This window comes from Corvus hawaiiensis, chromosome 1 (genome assembly GCF_020740725.1).
Source record: "Corvus hawaiiensis isolate bCorHaw1 chromosome 1, bCorHaw1.pri.cur, whole genome shotgun sequence".
In the NCBI taxonomy this organism is placed as follows: domain Eukaryota; kingdom Metazoa; phylum Chordata; class Aves; order Passeriformes; family Corvidae; genus Corvus; species Corvus hawaiiensis.
The window spans coordinates 54,449,886-54,471,969 of record NC_063213.1 but is presented as its reverse complement, the minus strand read 5'-3'; the positions used below and the strand labels follow the sequence as shown (position 1 = coordinate 54,471,969).

The 22,084-nt window shown below is 37.0% G+C and overlaps 1 protein-coding gene across 2 annotated transcripts in view; it reads left to right on the top strand.

The window, feature by feature from the left end:
* UMAD1 (UBAP1-MVB12-associated (UMA) domain containing 1) overlaps positions 1-20,999 on the top strand; it is a 78,934-nt gene extending 57,935 nt beyond the window's left edge. For both annotated transcript variants that reach the window (XM_048304893.1, XM_048304900.1), the window contains exons 3-4: positions 2,441-2,526; positions 19,244-20,999. In XM_048304893.1, the coding sequence (XP_048160850.1) occupies positions 2,441-2,526; positions 19,244-19,501 (344 nt within the window). In that variant the 3' untranslated portion in view covers positions 19,502-20,999. The remainder of the gene's footprint in view (positions 1-2,440; positions 2,527-19,243) is intronic.
* The last annotated feature ends 1,085 nt before the right edge of the window (positions 21,000-22,084 follow it).

Sequence of the window (22,084 nt, the reverse complement as noted above, 5' to 3'; positions counted from 1 at the left end):
TAAGGAAAACTAATCACAGGGAAAAGGTATATTCTGGGTAGCATTAACACACATGAATTTTGTGGTTTTTTAGTGGTTTTTTCATATTAAAACTTCTGAGTGCTTTCTCAGGAATGGTTTGTAAAGACAAGGAGTAAAACCTTGGTTCCTGTGTTTGTTGAATCTCTGGTGTAACTCTTTCAGTATGTTTATGCAAACACCCAACTTCACCCAGTATGTCCCTTTGGTACCGACTGCCCACAGAGCGCTGCCCTTACACGCTCGGTCAGTCGTTGTCCAACTCGCTGCAGTGCACTCGCACCTTCACAAGTCTTCATCAGACAGCTAAGTTCCCTGATCTTGGGGAAGGGTATCCTGTGGAGTCTTTCCTCCTATATGTTCATGGAATGTAGGACTAGAATGGAACACAAATATTCATCTTCCTTGTCTTGGCATGATTGAAACCATTCACAACAGATGTTTCTTCAACCTATCTCTGAAGTCCTTTGGATTTTAACCACTGTTTAGAGAAACCGTTTCCTTAGGTTGTTCAAAGTGTTTTAAGTAGTTTTACTCCTGGAGAAACTGATCTAGCCTAAATTTATTACAATTTAAACTGGTTTGCAGTCTCAGCCACATCAAGTGTACTAAAAGTATGCCTTACTGCCCTCTTTGTGTATCTGTTAACCATTTTTACACCTCCCTGAGGCAGGGTACATTTACAAGACTTGTAATAATTTTTGTTTGCACGCCTCTACTTCATTACAAATGTAAACTAATTGTTTAATATTAGTGATTTTCATGACTGTTATTTACCTCATTATCTTATAGGTGTTACACATTGTGTTTTTCGAGGTACTGGGAGTGGAATGGAAGATTAGCTGAATCCCCATCTCCTTTGTTCTCCCACACCCCCTTTTTTTTAAGAGCTCTTGTGAATACAAGTCCTTTGGAGTATTTTATGTAGAGAATTACTAGCTTACTAAGCAGCATTTTTCAACTCCAGAAAAGGTCTTGGAAAGTGAATGAAATTAATGAAATTAAGAAGCATTAAAGACCTGTGACAAAGATGATGATGATGATGATGATTCTCTGCATACACAGCTAGGAATAATACTTGGGTATTAAAAGCAGACACAATGACTAGATACTAGTGCTTGTTTTCATAGAAAACTTTACCAAATATTGCATTGTACTTGAGGACCTGACCGGTTAGACCAGGGGGTCCATGATAGTATGGAACAAACATGCATAGACCTGGGTCATTGGCTTTCCAGCCTAATTGGGCATAGGCAGAAGCTGGCTGCTGTTTCCAAAGGCTTCTGCCTGGTGCACAGCCTCTAAGTAAACCTCTGGAGAAAATGGAACAGGAGAGCCAGAACCACTGGTTTAACAAAGAAGTTAACAGTTACAGTAACTAGAACCTTTTCATTTTGAATTGTTGCTATAGGACTCTTTAAGGATACAGATTTTGAAAGTGCTCCATTACAGAAAGCAGTATGCATTCAAATAAAAATAAAACCAGAATTACGTATCTAAATCTTTAGTCTTTCTCAGTTGTGTGCTTTTGCTAACTATTTACTGACTAGTACTAACAGCAGAAGGAGATAATCTGCAAAATATTTACAACTTCTGGTACACTCTCCCATTGACAAAGAAAATTGGAGAAGATAGGATAGGTGGATGTTTGTTTTGCAACATCTGAGAAACAAATTCTGGTTTTGTTCTTTTTTTTTACTACCTCTACCTTTTAAATAAAATTGATAATGTACCTTTTGTCTTAAAAATAAAGGTGAAAATAATCTTGTCTCTAGTTTATTGCTGTGATGAATGCCAGCTGCAGCTTTTGGGATAAACTGAATTGTGTCTTCTCGGTAAAATCCTGGGCAGAGGTAGCCACATGTATGCAATTGGAGGAGATCTGTGCCCAGCCTGCCCAGCAGTCTTTGTCCCCATACAGTCAAAACCAGGCCATTTCTCAGAATGCTTTGTCTCTCTTTCTGCACTCATGCACAGATATCAACTGTGTGGAAATGAGGCTATGAATGAGGATAGAGTAACAGTGCTTTTAGCCTGACATTGGATTGGAATGTGATGGATATGCACCTGGTTATCTCCTTTGCACTACATAGTCACTTTGCTATGTACCCTTTGCTAATTATTAGAACTTAATGGTCCTAAAGTGTGCAAAAATAGGGGCCCTGCTTTTTTCTTTTCTCCCTTTTGTCCCCATGAATTTTTTCCTTTAAATAATTGACATAGATTTGTTCCTGGGTTTTGCAGATCACTTCTCAATGTTTTTCTCTTTACTCGTGTTCAAAATTGTAAATATAAATGTGGCAACCAAGTCCCCCTTTCTCAGGGTATAATTTGATTTTAGGAAGACTGAAGAGATTTTCTTACTCTATGTAAAATATGAAGGATCTCAGTGATTTAAAAGGGTTTTTTTTTACTTTGGTAGGTGACACAGTTGATGATCAAAGTCGAGACTCAAAGGATAAAACTTCATTTCCAGAGACCAGACCGATGTACAATCAACCTCCACAGGTAGGAGACTATTTCCTTATGCACACATGATGAAACTTCCATAGCAGTTCATTTAAGAAACATGAATGTCCTGCAGAAGATGGTTTCACCACATTCACATCTTCCATTGGCTGAGTGGCTCTCAGCCTTCCTTGTCATCTATCATAAAAGCAGCACCACTACTAATTAGATGGCAATAATAACAAGCCCACTGCTGTGGATTTGAAAAGGAAATAGCAGAAGGCTGGGCTGTATGGTATTGTTGAATATCTTATTTTTATACTTGAATTGTGCAAGCATGAAACTGTAGCTAGAATATTAATGAATTGCGTAGAAGCATTAGTGTGGTGAGTAGTGATGGAAAATGTCACACATTTACATAAGTCAGCTATTTCCTCAACTACCATTATGAGTAACATGTTGTAAACATGTGAGTTCTGTCTTTATTGTGTGTTTCCTTTCTGTTTCTCTACTGTGTGGCTGTAAATCTGAGCTTCTTTTTCTTTTGTTTAGTTGATACATGTTTACAGGCGAGGGCTTTTCAGAATATTTCTGCATATGCTGTACACATATTTTGTTTTCCATGTACTCTGAAAATGTTTTTGTACCAAGTATGAGCCTGTTTTCCATTGCCATATAATTTTAGATATTTGCAAGGTGACTGAGAGATGTTTGGCTTGGACTTTTTGTGCTTTTGTGGTGCTTCTTTTTTTTGGTTAACCTATCTTTTCTCTTTTTTTCATATTTCACCTTGGTACTGGTGAGATATGTGTCTATCTGTCTCTTTTCAATGCTGTTTCAATATTTATTATTGATAAGTCCCTTGGTATAGTAGAGGTGTGTGTGACAATTTTTCCATATCTAAGAGTGGTCAGTATGTATGTGTGGCCTGTAGTCTTCTTTTTTAATTTAAAATTTAAAACTGTGTCCTATACAGAAATCTTTAATTTGTCGTAAGTAATGAGTGGTTTGCCTTCTGATAGTGTGGAAGTGTGAACTAAGCGATTAGTTCCAACTAATTGCAAAGTTTTAGTCTGACTTTAGATCCATGCATGTCTGAGCCGAGGTCCTTTGCATCTGAAGTCCTGCAGATCTGGGCAGTATAATTAACTGATGTTGTAGTTACCTACTGGACAAACGTAGTTTCCCTTAACGTGATGTTCTTGCTGGGGATGGTGAACTGCCAGTTATTGTTCAGTTCTTTGGAATTTCAGGAAAAGAGGAACTTGTATAGATTTTAAGTTTTGTGAGTTAGAGAGAAGAAGCAAAGTTTTCAAAATAAAATTGCAGATATTACAGGGAAAATGAAACAAAGATTTATTTTCAACTTTCTATTACGATACTTATATGTCATAAAAATACTCCTATGAACTGGCTTGTGACAGAGTAAGTTAAATTAAGATCCAGCACTTGGTATTATTTAGGCAATTCATTCCAGTCTAGATTTCAGTTTGGACTTCACATTTACTCAAAGGAATTCTCAAGTTCTCAAATTAAGTAGAATAATTGTGAATCATGGAAATTAAATGGATAATTCTGGCCATTAGGAAAGCAATATTCCTCCTTGCAGTGGTGAGTATATTTTTGTAAATTTATGGGAGAACTTTACCAATTTATGGAAACTGGAAAAGCATTGTATTACATATTCAATATGTCATAAAGACATAGAACATCAATTGTAATAATAACCCTGTTAGTATTAAACCACAAACTATTGATAAACATAGAAGAGTATGTTAAAATATAGTTGTTAGACTGCAAAGTGGCATCAGATATTTGTCATGCAGAACTTAACAAAAGAGCGTTTAGTTCATCAACTGCATCTTTCGATTGCTGGAAACCTGCTTTTATTTTTAAATATAAACTTTTTCACTACTTATTAGATATAAACTTTGTGGAATATGAAAAGTGCTTTTGGAAATGTGATTTAAAGAAGAATGAAGTAACACTTTGTTCATGGATTTTCAAAGGGGAAATGAAGTTGAGTTTGATTTTTTGAAGAAATTATCTTCTGGGGTATTTTTTGATAATGGCCACCATCTTTGGAATTTCCCATTTTCTTAGGTACTATTGGATTTGTTTGCTGTACAATCACTGAATTGTCAAGTGTGTATTTTTGTATAATCTTGTATAAATTATTTAAACTAATGCAGAAATAAAAGTTTACATCAAGATCATCCTGCCACATCTAGGAACATATAACAGAACCTCTTGTAACCTTGCCGTACCTCAGTCGGCATTGTTTTCAGGTGTTTGGATATTGCATGCATGTTAGGGGAATTGCAGGTATTTAAAAACTTCTTGAAGGAAGGGTGTTCTCAAAGGCCAGCTTTAGCCCAAACATTTTGTCTTCTGCTTCAGACAGAAGCTCCTGCTTTGAACAATCCCATATGGAGTGTGTTCTCCATCTCCATGAGTATGGACGGCGGGTTGGGAGGGTCATCTCCTGATGCTGGTCAGTCCTAGGGGGACATGTTGTCCAGCAGGGTAGTGAGTACTCTGGGCCTAATCAAGAATGTCTGATCCCTCTGAAGTTGCTTCAGGCTCATGAACTAAAAGTCACAGAGACATTTAAGTGCTTTTCTGGATTGGGTCCAAAACGGTTAGTGCTCTGCAGGGCCGAGAACTTAAATTAGTCTTATTAGTGACTAAATTAGTAGATTAGTGATCATGAAATACAAAGCTTCTAATTTTAACTGCAACACAATCATAATAGAAAGATACACTATGGTTTGGGGTTTACTTATGCTTGTGATTTTTCCATTACTACCGTACAATTTCCAGATAATTCAATCTTTTGCTTTCATTGGGAATTTGAGGTAATAGAAAACAGTGGAATGGAAAGGTTAGTTTTGATATATGAAGAGTGCTAGAAAGCCCAATAATGTGGTGGGGTTATTTTTGATAATGAGCTATTCTATTGGTAAAGCAAATTAGTGCAACCATGTATTTTTGCCCTGCTGTGAGAGCGATTATGTAGCATATCTATTAGGAAACATAAAAAATATTTTTGACAGATGGTATGGCTTTGAATTAGGATTTATGAAGATTATTGTATGTCTGGTGTCCAGGACACCTGGGATTATTACATTGATGTAAGAAACAACAACAACAAAAATTACATTTCTGGTAATCGCTGCAGTGTTTTGTATCTCCCTACTGTTACCTTAAGAAGCGGCTCATGTGTATTTGATCTTGCACTTCTGGATAATCTGACATGCGCTCTTTAGCCAACAGATGTCAGCAGATTTAATGGGGGAAAACTGGACCAGTAAGTGTATTAAAATAAACTACCAAAAATGAGAACCATCTTTAGATTGTAAATTAGGATTTTTGTCTTGCTGTGTCTTTTTTTTTTCCTTTTGTTTTTCCTTATAGTCCTACTTCTCCCTCAAATACTTAATAGCTATTGCCTTCTATATAAGGAGCTTGTTACACGTTTTCTAGGGCAAGAGAGAATCCCCCAAGGGATTGCTTAATCCATAATTATCTAATTTATATGTTGTTGTTATAGCCACTCTTAATTATATACCTTGCTGTGATTCTTATCATCTTAGGACTTAGTTTCCTTTATGAATTGTAATAGTTCTGTTATGATTCTTGTGCCCTTTCTTTTCATAATTTTCTGTTAAAAGCTTAGAACACAGCAGATAGAAAGTCCATGGTTCCTGAAGTAAATTTAAAATTTTCTATGATTTTATGCGTATAGAAACAGGTGTGCACCATTTTGGGCAAGTATCTAAATAAATTAGGAAAAATATTTTTATGTCTGAATTGGCATTGACTCATAAAAGTCATCCTTTATACAGCTGCTGTATAAGGATTCTGAACGGATATAAATAACAGTTTCCTAGATATCTCGTTAGGGGACATATGAGTTAATTGAAAAGGCAGAAATACTATGAGATATAAAATATCAAGGAAGAGATAATGAGAGGTGAGAATCCATAGAGTAGGGGAAAAATAACTTAATTTTTTTTTACCCTTCTAGTGAAATTAACAAGTATTGCTGAAGTTGGTAGACTTTTAAGATACCCTTTAGAGCAGATCAGCTGATACAATTCCAGGGCATGAATAATATTACTGTTATCTTGTTTTCCTTTTTTTTTTTAAATTAAAATTAATTGCTTCTGTCAGACCTATTATTGACTGTTTTTTCCTCAAGTTTGTCTGGATTATTTTTACAAGTTACTGGAAAAGGAGTTGCTACTGATCATGTCTCTGTTCACTTATTAACCCTTGGTTTATGGTTCAGGGGGTCCCATATTTAAAATTGCAGGAAGGGTGTTCTGAGGTAGATTTGTTGCATCAGTTTAATTTCCCTACATTTACTTTAGAAAAAGTGGTTTATATTTCAAAATTATTGTGATCACATTATTTGTGATTAATTTGCTCTCTTTTGACAAAATCCCATATCTATCAAAAATGTTGTTGCTTAACTTGGCTTCTTTGGTTTTTTTTAAAGCTTTCTTAAGGTAGAATTCTAGTCATGGCCTGGTTAGCCTAATTGCTTGTCATATGTCATATTAACTCTAAGATCTTCTTTTTTGTATATAAAACCCTTAAAGCATGTTGGTCCATATTTTCTCTCTTCTTAATTACGTATGTAAGCAATAATCACTTAATGAAATTATCCACTCTTAGAGGGACTGGAATAAGATTGTCTGCAGCAAGTCATCAAGCTCTTCTCTGAATGCTGGTACCATTAGAAGAAAGATCTTATATTTTACTCAACTGTCATGCATGATCATAAGCTGTAAGAAGTGCAGTTTTAACATTACCTTTAAAGAAGGATGACTCATGTTCAGCCTTGGCAGCTGCAATGGACATCAGCTTTCTTAGCTTCCTTCATCCTTTGCGTGTATAGTAAATAGCTGGGACTTCTTTGGGGAGTCCATGTGCAGCCACAGATGGAAAGTGCATATGAAGTAGAGCTGCCATGTGATAAGAAAGGCACATGATATGGTTGTGATCTTACTGAGAACTAAGGCAAATAGCCCATTCAGCTAAAAACCAAATCAAATATTGCATAGTATACCTATTACATGTTACAACTATTATTGTGCAATAATATATTTACTTTGTAAAGCTTCATTATATCTTAATGTTCATATTGCTATCTCTTTGATAATTTACCAAAATATTTAAGAGGTCTTTTCATTCTAGGAAGATCTCCAGAACATGTAGACCAGTGGGCTTCTGTTTGCCCTTAACAATTGGACAACTCAGGGGGAAGGGGAGGGTTTGTATGCACATTATGCATAAATATACTAGGTATACGTACATACACATGCAAAATTTAAGCAACATGATTATCCACGAGAAAGTCTGCTCCTCATGTCGTAAAGGATTAGTTGCAGTGGCCTCACAAACAACATTTTATAAACTGCAATTTGTGCAAGCTGTTGAGCAAGGCTCAACCAGTAAGACCCGAGGGTGCTTCTCAAGACTATCACCTTGTAGGGTTTTTCTCAATTCTAAAGTGAATAATTGGACTTGTTGTCTGTGTAACATGACACACAGCTGGGGTTAGTTCAGATACTTAGCAATCACAGTAGCATCATTAATACTACATCCATTGTAATTTTTTTAAAAGGAAAGCATTATATTTTTAGATATAGGGAACTTGAATGGAAATTGAGAGATGTGAATTGACGTGGTTGTCACCAACTTCCTCTCTGAACTTAGGAAACAGTTCATTTTAAAAAATGTAATGCAGTGCTGTCTTACACTTTTCTGTAGCACTTTGCAAGTGTGAAGTACTGTTAAACTCTTTGTTTAACTTCAGCTGAGATTTCAGTACAAGAACTGCGGAAGTTCTTACAGACCTCTAAGGTGGGACATGAATGTTCTGTCTGGCCAGCAAATACATGTAAAAACAACGAGTGGATTGGAGCATCCCCCTCTCCCACAGCCTGCCTGTGGAGTCCAGAGTCAGTGCCGCAGTCAGATTGCACAATTTGTGAGGTTTGAGCAACAGAAGACAAAATGACATCCTGTAGGAAAAGAATGACACACAGGCATGGTATATTTTCATAATTCAGTGCCTATAAACAGAAAAGTATGTACCCACATGTAAAAAGTTAATAAAATAGTATAGTTGGCCTGGTTTGCAGCCTCTTCACTTGAAGAACCAGGCTTTAGTAAAGGGATGTATACACCAAATGGTGATCAAGGCACGTGTATGCAGAAGCACACTTTGCATACCTTCCTATTTAGTTTGGGCAGAAACTCGCTATATGTTTGATTTAATTACTTCGCTTATTCAGTTACATTGATTGGTTATTTGTAGCAAGAGATGCTCAAACTAGATGCTCAGATGTTCTCATCACATTTTTTAGCCTTTCTCTAATTTTGGGATCTTCTGACTAGCTTAATCCCAGATAAAACTCCTGATTATCCTGTATCTCTTGCCCAAATACATAATAAAAGCCAGTAATGCTGGTTCAGTTTGCTGCTGTCAACAAATTGATCAGTCAGTCATCCTGCCTCTAGGAGAAACCCTTCTGGGCTTTCCAAATATTAAAATTGATCTAAAATGCAATGTAGATCATACATCACTCAATGAGACTGTGTGCAAATATGGTACAGTGATATTTACAACATGATGTATTAGCATAAAATGGTGGGTGAAAGACTGTAGTGTAGGGCAGCTCGTTAACAATTACTCAAAACACCAAGTAAGGAAAACAGCAATGTCTTTAGCTTAGTTGCACTGCCACTTTCAGAGGGAAAAGAAGAACCAAACACAAAACTCACCACAAATGACTGGGGGCAGTCCAGGGATTTGATTTATGGCACAGTTCAGTGTCACACAGCTCCTGTTCTTTTTGTGAAAGACTGTGCACTGGGAAGCACATATTCAAATTTTGTTCTAAAGCACTTTTTAAAAATACAAAATAAAATGTAAGTTATTTGTTTACAATTTTCTTTTCTTCCACAGTACTAAAATTTTTAAGAATGCGTTTCTAGAGTTGTAATGTGATTAGCAGTCCTGCTAGATAAAAACAGATCTATCTTAAAAAAAGAAAAATGTACCCTTCTTCTTTTTCATTGTGATCCAATTATTTTCCATCCATAGAGAACAAGGAGGGTTAAAGAGGCCACCTTATTTAAAAGAGGTGGACCAGTATTAATTTATTTTTATTTAATTAATTAATTATTTTGCCTTTTGCTGCTTAAAGAGTCATGACACTTTTATTCCTGAATCGGAAAATCCTGATCAGTAGGTGCTGAGAGCAACTCAGTTTTGTTGCTGTTTGTAGACTGAAGCTTTTACAAACTCTGGCTCCTGGTAACCTGTTTACTGAAGGTGGTGTTGACAAGTGCTCCAGCTACAGACTGTTTATGGAGGAAATTAAAATCAAATATCCATCCTTCCTTTCTCTTACTGACCCAAATCTCTGCGGAGAGAGCAGGTGGAAAGTTGTGTGAGATGACACTTGCTTAATTCACTTTTTTTGGCATTAAAATACTTTTAAGTTTGTAAACATGACATATTGCTAGTCTTGCCACATGCTTGGAATTTAAGCAGCATGATAAAAACCTCAGAACATATCACTTAGTACAGCAATTTTTATTCATGCATCTGTGTGAGAATCCATTTAAGATCCAGGGGTTTAGTTATTTAACAAAACTCTTGAAAGCATGGCTGAGGATGTTGTTCCCAGGTATTGCTGAAAGAAGATTCACCTGAGTTCAGACTAGTAATTCTTTTCTCTTCACGCTATTTATCTTCTTTTCTGAAAACCAAATCCAAGATAATTTCCTTTTCCTTTCCTCTTACAGAAATTGTTACCCCTCTTTTTCCTCTCATTGATATTGACATTCTAGGGAGATATTTCATTGATGTTGCTGACTCCCTCAGTTACTCAAGGAGAGATTTCCTTTTCTTCTTAAAAAAACCCAAAACCGACAACAAAACAACCTTCTGATCTACACAATTTTAGTTGCTCTAATTTGCTGAAGAATGTATTGGCTTTATTTTTGTGTGAAACTATGTTTGCTAAATATTTTCTTACTGGTTTTTTATGTTAATTTGTCAAAGTTTTTTTGTTGGTTTTTTTTTTTTTTTTTTTTTGGTAGACAGCTTTCTTTTGCATTCAAATCCTTGGATTTTCATACACTTAGTACAATAATGAGAGAATGCAGTCTTAGCCCTCTTTTTAGACATTCTGCTCCATGGGCATTTACCATCTCAGAGAAGCTGTCATCTTTTTCCTACCATAGCAGGTTACCCTGTTGGAGCTTCTACAATAGCTGGGGTTGGGAACAAGAGGTAGAGAGACATAAATGCAGAGACCCAGTTTGTCTAAGCTTCTGCTGTTCAGGAGATCAACCTCCCAAAAGTCTTTAGGATAATTTTTTGCTTGAAGCAGTAGAGAAAATACCACATCTTCTTGTCACTAATTACATCGACCTAATGTAGCTGCTAAATTAAAACAGAATATTTAAATACTGGGTTTTAGTTTTAAATTTTTTTAAATTATGCAATTAAAGTTTTGTATTAAATTAATTTCTTAGTATATTCTCTGTCTATATTGAATGTCAGTTATCTGAGTTTTGCATTACATCATGAATGAAAATAGCAGCAAAATAAATGAAAATACTTTGTGCTTCTGGATGGTACTGAAGTTACAAAACAAATCCATTATCAGCATTTATCAGACTTGCCTGTTCATTTTGTAATATATTGTCTTGTCCTTCTCTTCTGATTTGTGGCTGTGGAATGCGGTGCTGGATGTCTAGAGCTGTGTGCATTTTCAATTACAGTTCTTCTGGCTTGCAGTTCACTTACTATAGTAATTTTCATTAACTTTTTAATCTTCCAGCATACCTGCTACAGAAAGAAAGGAAAAAAAAATCTGGCCTAGTTAGTACCGTTTCCTGGCAGTGGCAGAAGCACAGCGTGCTAAATATTGTTCATGTTGCTTATTATGTTGAGATCTTTGCTATGAATAGCTTGCATAGTACTTTGAAGGAACAGAGGAGCTAGATAAACTGTTCCTTGTTGAACCCACACCCCTTTCTTTCTTCTAAGATAATTTTTATTACAATATTCATGTTACAGAGGGGACTGTTGTCCAAAATTCACCTGTAACGATGGTGCCCTAAAACTCAGGGGCCTCCAGAGAGGAACAGGGAGGCAGCAAGGAAAGGAACCCTGCTATTGAGAAGGCATAAGTGTTGATACAGGTCTTCAATTATCAGACCCCAAAGTGATGAAATTGGTTGGGATAAAAGGAAAGATAAGAGCATAATTACTTTCGTTAATGGTGGGAAATTAAGACTTAAAATTTTTAATAAAGCTTTAGAACATTTTCTGCTTCCTTTTTGTTTCTGTTTTCTTTTAGGTTTGCAGTCTTCTTTTCATGTTGCATCTTATGCCAGTTTGTTCACAATGTTATAGTTTCTCATTATAGAAGCCCACATTTGAGATGTTTTGGTTCTCTTTCTTCAAACTATTACTGAATGAAATAAATAATAGGAGTTAGGAATAAGAAATAAAAAATCACTGTACAATTTTGGTTATATTGAATTCAATATATTTGCTAAATTTATCACTAATGCCCCTCAAAATATTTCCTGTGACATATTGTTATTATAGGGGATTGAGTGAAAACAGAACCTTCATCTTGTACTGCTCTGAATTTGCACAGTTGGTAACGAAGAAAATCATCTTTTTTCTTCTAGGATGACAAAATGAGGTAGTGGGTTTAGACACTAGATATGAAGTCTTTTGTGGTATTTAAGAATACTTTTCAGGGTAGAATTACATTCTGTAAGTGTCTCATAAATAAAACTCATGGGCATCTCTAGTACTTACTAGGACAGTTAAGGTAACACATGTTAACCATGGAACATTCGGAGTATCCAGAGTTCAAATGGCAACCTTGCAGTTCTTCCCCTCTGCAGAGATTAACAGTTTTATGGCTGTTTGAGAGGGCAAGAATCACATAGTAATTACAGCAAGTTTACACTAAAGAATTGTTCTGGTAATTACACTTTCCTAATTGCTTTAATGCCAATAAGGATCCAGAAGTGTACATCACTGTTGATACTGAAAGTGTGGTTTAGTGAATATTCCCCAGCTGTTCTTTGCAGGCCAAGATACTCTGTGAGGAGCTTTGCTGTAATAAAGAAAATCTATAGAATGTCAGAACCTCTTTTCATTGTTTCTTTAGAATTTCTTTTCTTTAAGATTTCAGTGGCATTAACCTGACCTTGATTTCCTTCTAGTTAAGAAACAGCTGAAAAGCATGCTATAGAGGAGAAAGAAAAATACCTAAAATGTATGTCACAAATTAGTAAAAATATTCTTAAACTCTTATTTATAAAATTGGTTCTGTTTTACTCTGAAGACCAATATTGATAAACTTGTAGCAGGAGCTCTTTAAGAAAGACAAATTACTTCTGTATTACAAAATGAGAGTCATAAGAAGCTTGGAAACAAGAGCCTAAAGCAAATGGGAAAGCTGATTTCCACTGAGAACCATTCTTGCTTTTAAAAGCCTCTCCAAGGACTCAACCCGAAGCTTTCAGCCTGTAGGTCTGCCCTGCTGCAACCCCTGACAGCACCAATCTTTGGCCACTGTTAAAATCCCAGACACTGCGTTTCTGCTAATAAAGCAAGCAAGCAACCAGAAGAAATTTGGATATAGCAAAAAGCTACTGCAAGGTCTTCAGTAATTCTTCTTACATCTAATTTTGCTCTCCCAGCTAGGAATAACTTTTTTCTTGAGTGTCTGGAGGGGAGGGCTGACTAAAATTTCAAGTGAACCTTGAAAGAATAGCAGCTCTCATTATTCACACGTGGTTTTCTGAACCATCTCAGGCATCTGTATTGTGCTTGTCCAGGTGCGTTTGTTTCCTTATTACAGTTCTGTAAGGACGTAGGTCACATACTTACTGGTGTGTTGGGGTGGTTTTTTGTTACTGTTTTGGGTTGGGGGTTTTTTGGTACTTGGAAATTATCATGTTGTGCACTTTGCCCACCGCCAGCAAGGTTTTACTGACCTTTGTTTGGACATCAGAAGGAATTTTGGCCATCAGAAGGAACTTTCTCACAGAAAGGGTTGTTAAAATTGGAATGGACTGCCCAGGGACTTCATGGAGTCACCATCCCTGGAGGTGTTTAAGGAAAGCCTGGCCATGGCACTCAGTGCCATGCTCTGGTTGAGAAGGTGGTGTTTGGCCATAGGTTGGACTTGATGATCTCAGAGGTCTTTCCCAACCTAATTGATTCTGTGATTCTCTTCCCCTAGCTTAAATGTTTGAATACAAACCTTGTGAGTAATTTTTCTTTCCCCCTCTGTTCATCTTTGCCATTACCATTTTTATTTGAAAAGTGAGTTGTTGTCATCAATGGAGGTACTCATTCCAGAATTCCTACAAATTTTCTGAGGAGGTCCAGTGAATATCCTAAAGTATCAACCAACACATTGGAGGAACAATCCCATATGACAATTTCCATTTCCAGGTACATCAGTAATTACTACATAGATACCTTATGATACACTGTTTCCTGTGATACCACAAACTTGCCTGAAACACAGATAATTCTTTGCCACCAGTAGCATAGCAGGTGTCTGTTGTAAGTATTATATTGCTGGATATTTACTAAATATGCTGAAAGTGCAGAATGAAGATACTGTTTGTTTCTCAAGGCTGTTTTTTAAAGAAAAATAGATCTGTTTCTGGAAAAAAACCCTTTTTTTACAGAAAGCGTAAATTTTTTTAAATGAATAACTTTTGATAGAAAACCTTGTTCAAGGGTTTGGATTATAATAATGTTTGCACTAATCTTTGATTCTCCTTCAGAGCACTGTAAATCCAGCTTCTCAGTACATTGGAAAATGTGCATTTTTTCTTCCTTATGAGACTCTTGGCAAACTTTATGGGAAATACAAAGACATGCATCCAATTAGACGTTTTTTAAAAACAGCTGAGAAACATCTTTTTTAAGAAGAGAAAAAAGGAATCATTTACTTTAGAGGATAATTTTATACTTGGTTAGTTTCAAAATAATATATTGTTATCAGAGCACAATTAGTATCTGGTGGCCAGCTACTATATATATTTACATAGTGTTTCTTTTATCCCTGTTCTTTTGGATTGCAAACCAAGAATGTAGAAGACACCTTGCTTATTTGAATTAAATTTTATTGCCATACCTTATGTAATTTTTACTGATTTTTTGACTCCTTGGTGTATGGTGAAATGTAAATCAGTGATCTTCTCGGTCTATTCAATTAATATTTCTCATAACAGGATTGTGTGTCATAGCATTTGGCAGTGCTTAGTTTAGCTAATGTCCAGATAATATGCTCTGAATGGATTGTATTCTGGATAAATAAGTTAGGCATTTAAGTAGAAACCAGTGTGACTAATGTGCAATATCAAATTCTCTAGGACTTGCAGTTCTATATATGCTTGAAGAATGCATGCATAAAGCATAAGCCATTTCCTAACCTTGACCTCGGTTGCATCACATCATTTTGTGCTGGTGTTTGCATTGGAAGCAGTGTGGGTGACCTCGGCACCGATGGGTGACTGGTGTTCCCTACCAGAGTGTCCAGTTCTTCACCACATTCCCTGGAAGCCTGCTGGGGAGGCTGGCTTCAGCAAGGCCTTTTAACTCATGTGGGTTCTCCAGCACAGGAACGAAATGCATCTTAGCCCATGTAAAGGGTATCTTCTTGTTTTGGAAGCACAAAAACTTGTCTGGTTTGATAGGGTCTTGCACAGGAGGCCAACATCTAAATATCACTGCAGGAATGCTCAGAAACAGCCCTGCATAGCAAAGGGCAGTGACTGCTTGTGATGACTGCACTAGGCAGAACTGGAAAATTACTTCTTGCTACCTGAATTCTTCAGGACAGGAACGTTTTTCTTCATATAGATAAATAAAATGGGACTTGTTATAAATTAAAAAGAGAATGCAAGCTTTTTAAGATAATTAAAAATAACTGTTTTCATGGGAGAGACAGTAGTGGATTAAATGTGAAACTGAAATAGAAAATCTAGACTCCTTTTCCCTTTCTGTTGTAAACTGATCTTGTCATATTAGGCCCACGACCTCCTCATGAGGGGTTGAGTAAACTGAGACCCAAAGATTATTGGATTTAAGATCAAATTATGGCATTTGTTAAACTGACCTGACATTTTGCTTTGTTTCTGACTTACCTGTACTATGTTTATCTCAACCATTTTGGGCTTTCTTTGTGATACTCTTTTGACTATTCAAATAGTATCATAACCTGTTAAGACTATTAAGAGCCTCACTAGCAGTATGCAGGGACTGAGTTTAGTAAAATGATGCTTTCACAGTAAAATAATTCTGATGTAATTCATCCTTCCTTACTGCAGTCTTGCTTTCAGATATGGAGTGGGACTTGGGAGTAAGCAAAGCTGGTCCTTGCTGTGTCACTGTCAGTACATGGTATCTGCTGTGTACAGAAGGGGTTTTAATTTCTGGGTCTGCCCATTTAGCACCATTCTAACAAATGTAAGGTTTATGGAGGAAAAAAGATTCAAGATGCTTTGTTCTTGCTCTGACTTGTTTTTCTCTCTTTGAAGTTAGTTTTGCCACGTGATGGTCTAATTTGCATTGTAAATTGTGTTCACCCAGCTTGGGGGACAATTAAGATATAAACAGGTATTCATAAAAGTATAATTTGCCAATCAAAATAAACATTAGATTCTAGGGATTTCTGATTATCATCTGAATGACTGGAATAGGACAGTGAGTGAGGGATCATTTTTCCCTGAAATCTGGAAGGGGAGGGAGGCAGAAAGGTCTTAGAAGATCTAGTTTAATTGATTCCTAGATGTAACCCTGGTTTTCATCTGGGGTTTTCTGGCCCCCTTCAGAATATGGGAACGATGTAATACAAGCAAGTACCAGCACCTCAGTAAATGATCCACAAGTTATTTCTTTCAAGAGGGAATGTAATAAATTTGTGCAGAGTAGAAATTAAGAGAAATTTTTAAGTTTACAGCAGCAATGAATTTAGGGACTCACCTGAAGTGCTGTGGCGCGTTCTTTCAGATAAATATTAACCTAAATAAATGTTCTGATTGTTTGGCAGTGTTCTTAGCAAGATAATATGTCTATACCAGAAGATGTCTATGATTTTTGTTCTGATGCATACCTTGGGCCCTGGCAAGAAGGAAGACTTCTCTCAAAGTGTTATCAATGAGCAGCCATAGAAGCTAATACCTCTTGGAGATAACTATATCTTATCTTGGAGATAACTATATTGATTAGAAAATAAAAGTACAAGAGGTTTTAGGGTTTTTTCTGAACTTACAGTACTATTGGCCATGTTTTTTTGCTCACAGCTTATAAAGTTAGAGTAGGAGAACTATGCAGGCTATCTTCCTGACTTCTCTGCCAGCTTTCCTATTTTCTCTGTCCTCTATAGATACCAGAATCAGTAAGGAAACCCTTACTGAAGAAAAGAAATCTTCTCTATTAGCTCTTGCCTCTGCTGCTGCATGTAGCTTTCTGAAGAGCTGTTAACCACATCTGAAAATGGAGAACTGAGAAAAGGAAAGCCAGGGAAAATAAATAAATACCTGTAAACTGTCGCTGTAGGAACTGTGTAGTAACAGACATTCCAGTATTACAGTAGCATGGAGAGTATTGCTCCTCTTTTACATTGGATCATAACCAGGAAGGTTAGTAGCTGTATGTAGCAGTCATTTCTTTTAATGAACTTCTTAACCTTCAGAAATTTTACATTATTATCCTGTGACATGATAGTAACAGATCTTGGGAAGTTTATCTTAAGCCTTAAGTTTCAAATCATTGTGAGCATGAACAAAAGCTTCCAAGTGAGGTCCATTTGAGAGCATGCAGCACCACTAACCCTCGTGTCCCAGCAGGCTGTGGAGGAGCACGCGTCCACTGCCACTCAAGGCAAGTGCTGGCAGTGACACAGGCTGGCAAGATTATTTGTGTCATTGTTGACTCATTGTTGGCAGGTTAATAGAAGGTTTAACACTGGTTTATCTGCCCTACCAGATGAAATGTTGGGTTGTGTAAGGAATGACTAGTACTCAGGTCACGTTCAAGTCAAAGCCAGTCCTTTCTTTGGGAAGAAAATGGAGTTTCTTTTTGCCTGGCTAAATACTCCAGGCAAGAAGACAAAGCACCACTCCACCACCCATACTGCTCTTCTGTCAGACAGCAACGCCCTCAGGTTCTCTGGAACAGCCATGATCTGTGACATTCAACTTCAGCACAGGTCAGATCTTGAGCAGCACAACACCCCTAAAAATCATGGATGCAAGCAACCTCCATATGACTGGATCCATTTCACTCTTATGATCAGGTGAATACCAAATTAGTGTTTAAAGCTTTCAGTGCACTGCCTTCCCTAATAGCTGTGTAAGCTTTGGATTTTTCTGGCTGCATGTTGAGTGGGGGGGGGGTTGAAAAGAAGAAGTCAGGACTTCATCAAAGTCAGACATTCCTGTCTGTGTTCACGGCTCTGACATGACTTGTTAGGCACTTTCGAACACATTATTGAATATTTCTGTATGTGTCAAAGTAGAAATCCTCATAACAAACATCTTGCTCCTAGAGATCACAGAATCATTGAGTGGTTTGGGTTGGAAGGGACCTTAAAGATCATCTAGTTACAACTCCCCTGCCATGGGCAGGGACACCTTCCACTAGACCAGGTTGCTCAGAGCCTGTTATCGGGAGCATCATTATGGGTGCTTAATGTGAGAGGTATCAGTTTGCATAGGATCTTATTGCTATAAATAGTAAAACAAATTATATTTGATTTCTAGAGGCAGAGTAAATAGTCTTTTCTTTGTTCTTAAAATGGTAAAGGTTTCAGGATAAACACTTAGTAAGGTCATATTGGTAGGTCAGGATCAAAGCTTGCAAGCCTATTGGGTCCAACATTATTCTCTAAATTGTGTTGACTACTTCTGTATGGCAAGTTTTTTTATTTCCTTGTTGGTTTTGGTTCTTGGGTTGTTGGTGGTTTTTTTAAGTTTTAACTGTGTTTTTCTATAAAGGACATGTTTGGCACTGCATATATTTCCCTATATAATAGAACTTACCAGCCAGTCATGCAATTCTATTTCACACTGGAAAGCAACATCATTAATCCTTTGAAATAACTGGGATAGCAGCGTTCTTAATGGTGAAAGTCATGCCTTTCTTGGACAACTTCTGGAAAGTCATAGGGGGAACAAAAGATGGAGCTTCATCAGTTTATGAAAGGAATTGTATGAAGTAATTTCCCCTAAACAAGACTGAACATAATGACAAAAAGTCCCACAAGCCTTATGGGTTTCATAAATGCAGAGTAATGTTGGGTAGCCTGCCAGAGTTCAAGAAGCGTTTAGACAACACTCTCAGGCACATGGCGTGACTCTTGGGGTGTTCTGTGCAGGGCCAGGAGTTGGACTCAATGATTCTAATTTCCCTTCCAATTCAGCTTATTTATTCTGTGATTCTGTGATCTCAGTAATCATTAGAAAAAGTCTTATTTTTGTTTTAGCCTTAATTCTGGTCAACCGGAGCCAAAGAATTATATCAACATGTATTAAGAACTGCTATTTTAGATCTACCTAAACTGAACTCTGAAACTGCTTTTATTTATTTGTTTGTTTGTTTTGTTTCCCTTTACTAGTAGGTCCTTGTGGTTCTAAGTGCAAAGCCATAGCTGCCTGATTTGTAGTGTGCAAATTTCTGTTCTTCTGTTCTCTTTAGATAAATACAGGGCACCGGTCACAGTTGACTGTATCAAGAACAGAGGTGGGAAATCAAAGGAGTCAGACTTTGGAAAGCAGCCCTTTCATGTCAGACCTCCTGAGCGACGTCCCCTTTGCCCTCGCACCACATGTGTTAGCAGTGCAGGGCACCCACAGTGACGTTCCTGACCGACTGCTCACCTACGACATCAATGATAATTTATCAAGATTTTGGTATGACTTTACACTTGAAAATTCAGTGCTTTGTGATCCATAATATTTTCTTTATTTCTTGTGCCTCTGTCAAGGAACAAGTCTTAAAGGGAAGATAAAGACTTACTTTAATTGACTTAATATTTTGGGGGCCTGCCACTGGTATATCAAATGGATTATTATTCACAACTGTGATATATTTCTTAGCTTTAAGTGAACTATAACTTAGTATGTTAAATATTCCATTTATTTCCAAAGAAATCAAGCAAAAGTGTTTCAGCCTCAGTAGGAGACTGGCTGCTGGTATCTACTTCCCGTAGGTAGGCTGCAGACACAAACATTTCATGACTTTAAGAGGAAGTCTATGTCTCAACTGTTTTGTTATTTCAATTTGTTACAAAACACATAGATCCTGTTACTCATATTAAGATCACCTCTTGATTTTGTACAGATAGAAACCAATATTAACACTAAAGCAATGCTGCTCTGCTCTGCACTACTGGACAGGCAGCTTTTCAGTGAAACCAAGTTTTAAAACTCAGAGTTAATTACAAGCCCTTAAGTAATCATTAAGACTGAACAGAATTGGTTAAACTTTCCAATTTCAAAGTGAAAATCAGTTGCTTCCTTCCCTTTTCCAGTAGATGGTATTTTGTCCATCTCGTTTTGTGCCTGCCTGGAGATGTTGTCCCCGCCTGCCTGTTGGCTGCTGTTTGTTCTCATTACCACATGTGTTCCTGATTTATATACAGATCAGCTTTTCCATTTTAACCTCTTTGCCCCCTGAAGAAGGAAATCTCAGGACACGTACTTTTAATGGTCACACCCTTCTTTTTTTAATTTGTGTGCCAGAGGTACAGATGGCAATGTTTAACAACAGGAAAACATAACATTGTTTCTTATCCAACTAAATTAAACTGCTAAATACCTAAACATGCGTTCTCACAGACCACTGTGTCCCCACTCACAAGCTTTGAGCATGTTTTTACCGACTAAGACCAGGGCTGCTGTTCCACCAGCAACAGCTCTCTGATGTCACATCATGATTTTTGATGAATAATGATCTGTGGCACACACTTGCTTTCTCTCTTGGGGTACAATATATATATTGTGCTAAATGTTAGTGGATATTTTCCTATATTTTTTACGCTCTGTGGCAGCTTAAGGTACATATATTTTCAGATTTGGATTGTCTTACAGTATTTGATACAAATACTGTAAAATGATGAAGAAATTACATTGTGAATATGTCTTAGGTTGTTAAATTTTCATGGTTTAGATTTTTTTAAATGTGCGTATTTAATATTTTTGACAGCTGTGTTCTTAAATGTTTTGAAGTTATTGTTTCAAGGGGAGTATTTGTGCTGCACTCCAATAAAAAGAAGCTAAGTAATAATGAGTTATTTTTATGTGTGAGAGTTATTACATGGTTTCACCTGTATTGTTTACTACAGCTCTGACCATTCAGCTTTCATGGGAACTTGAACTTGGAAATTCAGTTTGAAAATCTTTTCAGTGTCATTTAAAAATTGGTGTCCTTCTAATAAAATATATCACACTCTCATCTGATGGATTCTGTGTGCTGTGTTGGTGACTTGCAGTGGTTTAGGCAGCATCCATGACACTGCTTGGAGAATAGTATGGCTGGGAGCTGGGAAGTACTCAGGCCTCCTAGAAGGAAGAATTAGTTTTATGAAGTTGTTCAGAACTGTTTTGTTTTCTGAGTTTTTTAGTTAACACATACCCAAAAGCACTGAAATAATTTTAGTGATTATTTTATATGCAACAGTTAAAAATTTGATCAGTCCACAAATAGGGTGTTTCCATTCAAGTTGTCCATTTTGACTCTGAAATGTTTCTGCAACTCAGCTGGTCTAGAAGCAGAGCTGTAAAGCACTGTTGAAGACCAAATAAACTCACAATACTGGTTATTTCTTTGCTAGCTGACTTGGCATGTAATTTTTTGCATTCATTTTTTGCCTAAAGTTAGACGATTTATCTAAAATAATTACATCTTGTCAGATTTGAAATCTGTTGCACTCACAGCTGTCCTTTCAAAAGGAAAGGAGCAGCAAAGGAGAGTAGGGAGGAGGTTGTATTCACTATGATGAGAAATGTGGACAGTAGGTTTAAACATTTGGCCTTCATCCCTAATCGCCCCCTGTAAAGTGTGAAATTTACACCCAGCAAAATACCACTAATGAGCAAGAGTACTGGGAATGTGTCTCCTGACTGTCCTCTCTTTAGTACAAGCTGGGGCTCAAACCTCTCCCTTGCTTGAGATCGTCCCTAAAATTGGATTAATGCCTTATGGCACGTGTTCAAAGGTAAATCAAAGAACCACTGCATCCAAAGCAGCCTGACAGAAGGCTGACTGGGAGATAGTTCCTACAGACAACTCCCTGGTGACAAACTCAGAAATGGAACCAGACAATGCCATGTCCAGCAGGTCAGTCAAGGCAGTGGTTACAGATCCAGTTTCTGCTGTTTTCTGTAAAGTGTGATCCAAACCATGATACGACAGTCAGCAAATATATACACTTGTGTGGTCACAGAGGAGAGGGTCTCACCCTAAAACACCTAAGGGGAAAATGCAAAGAGCATATTCACCACAGCAATTACAGTATCTCAAAATAACACACAGCTT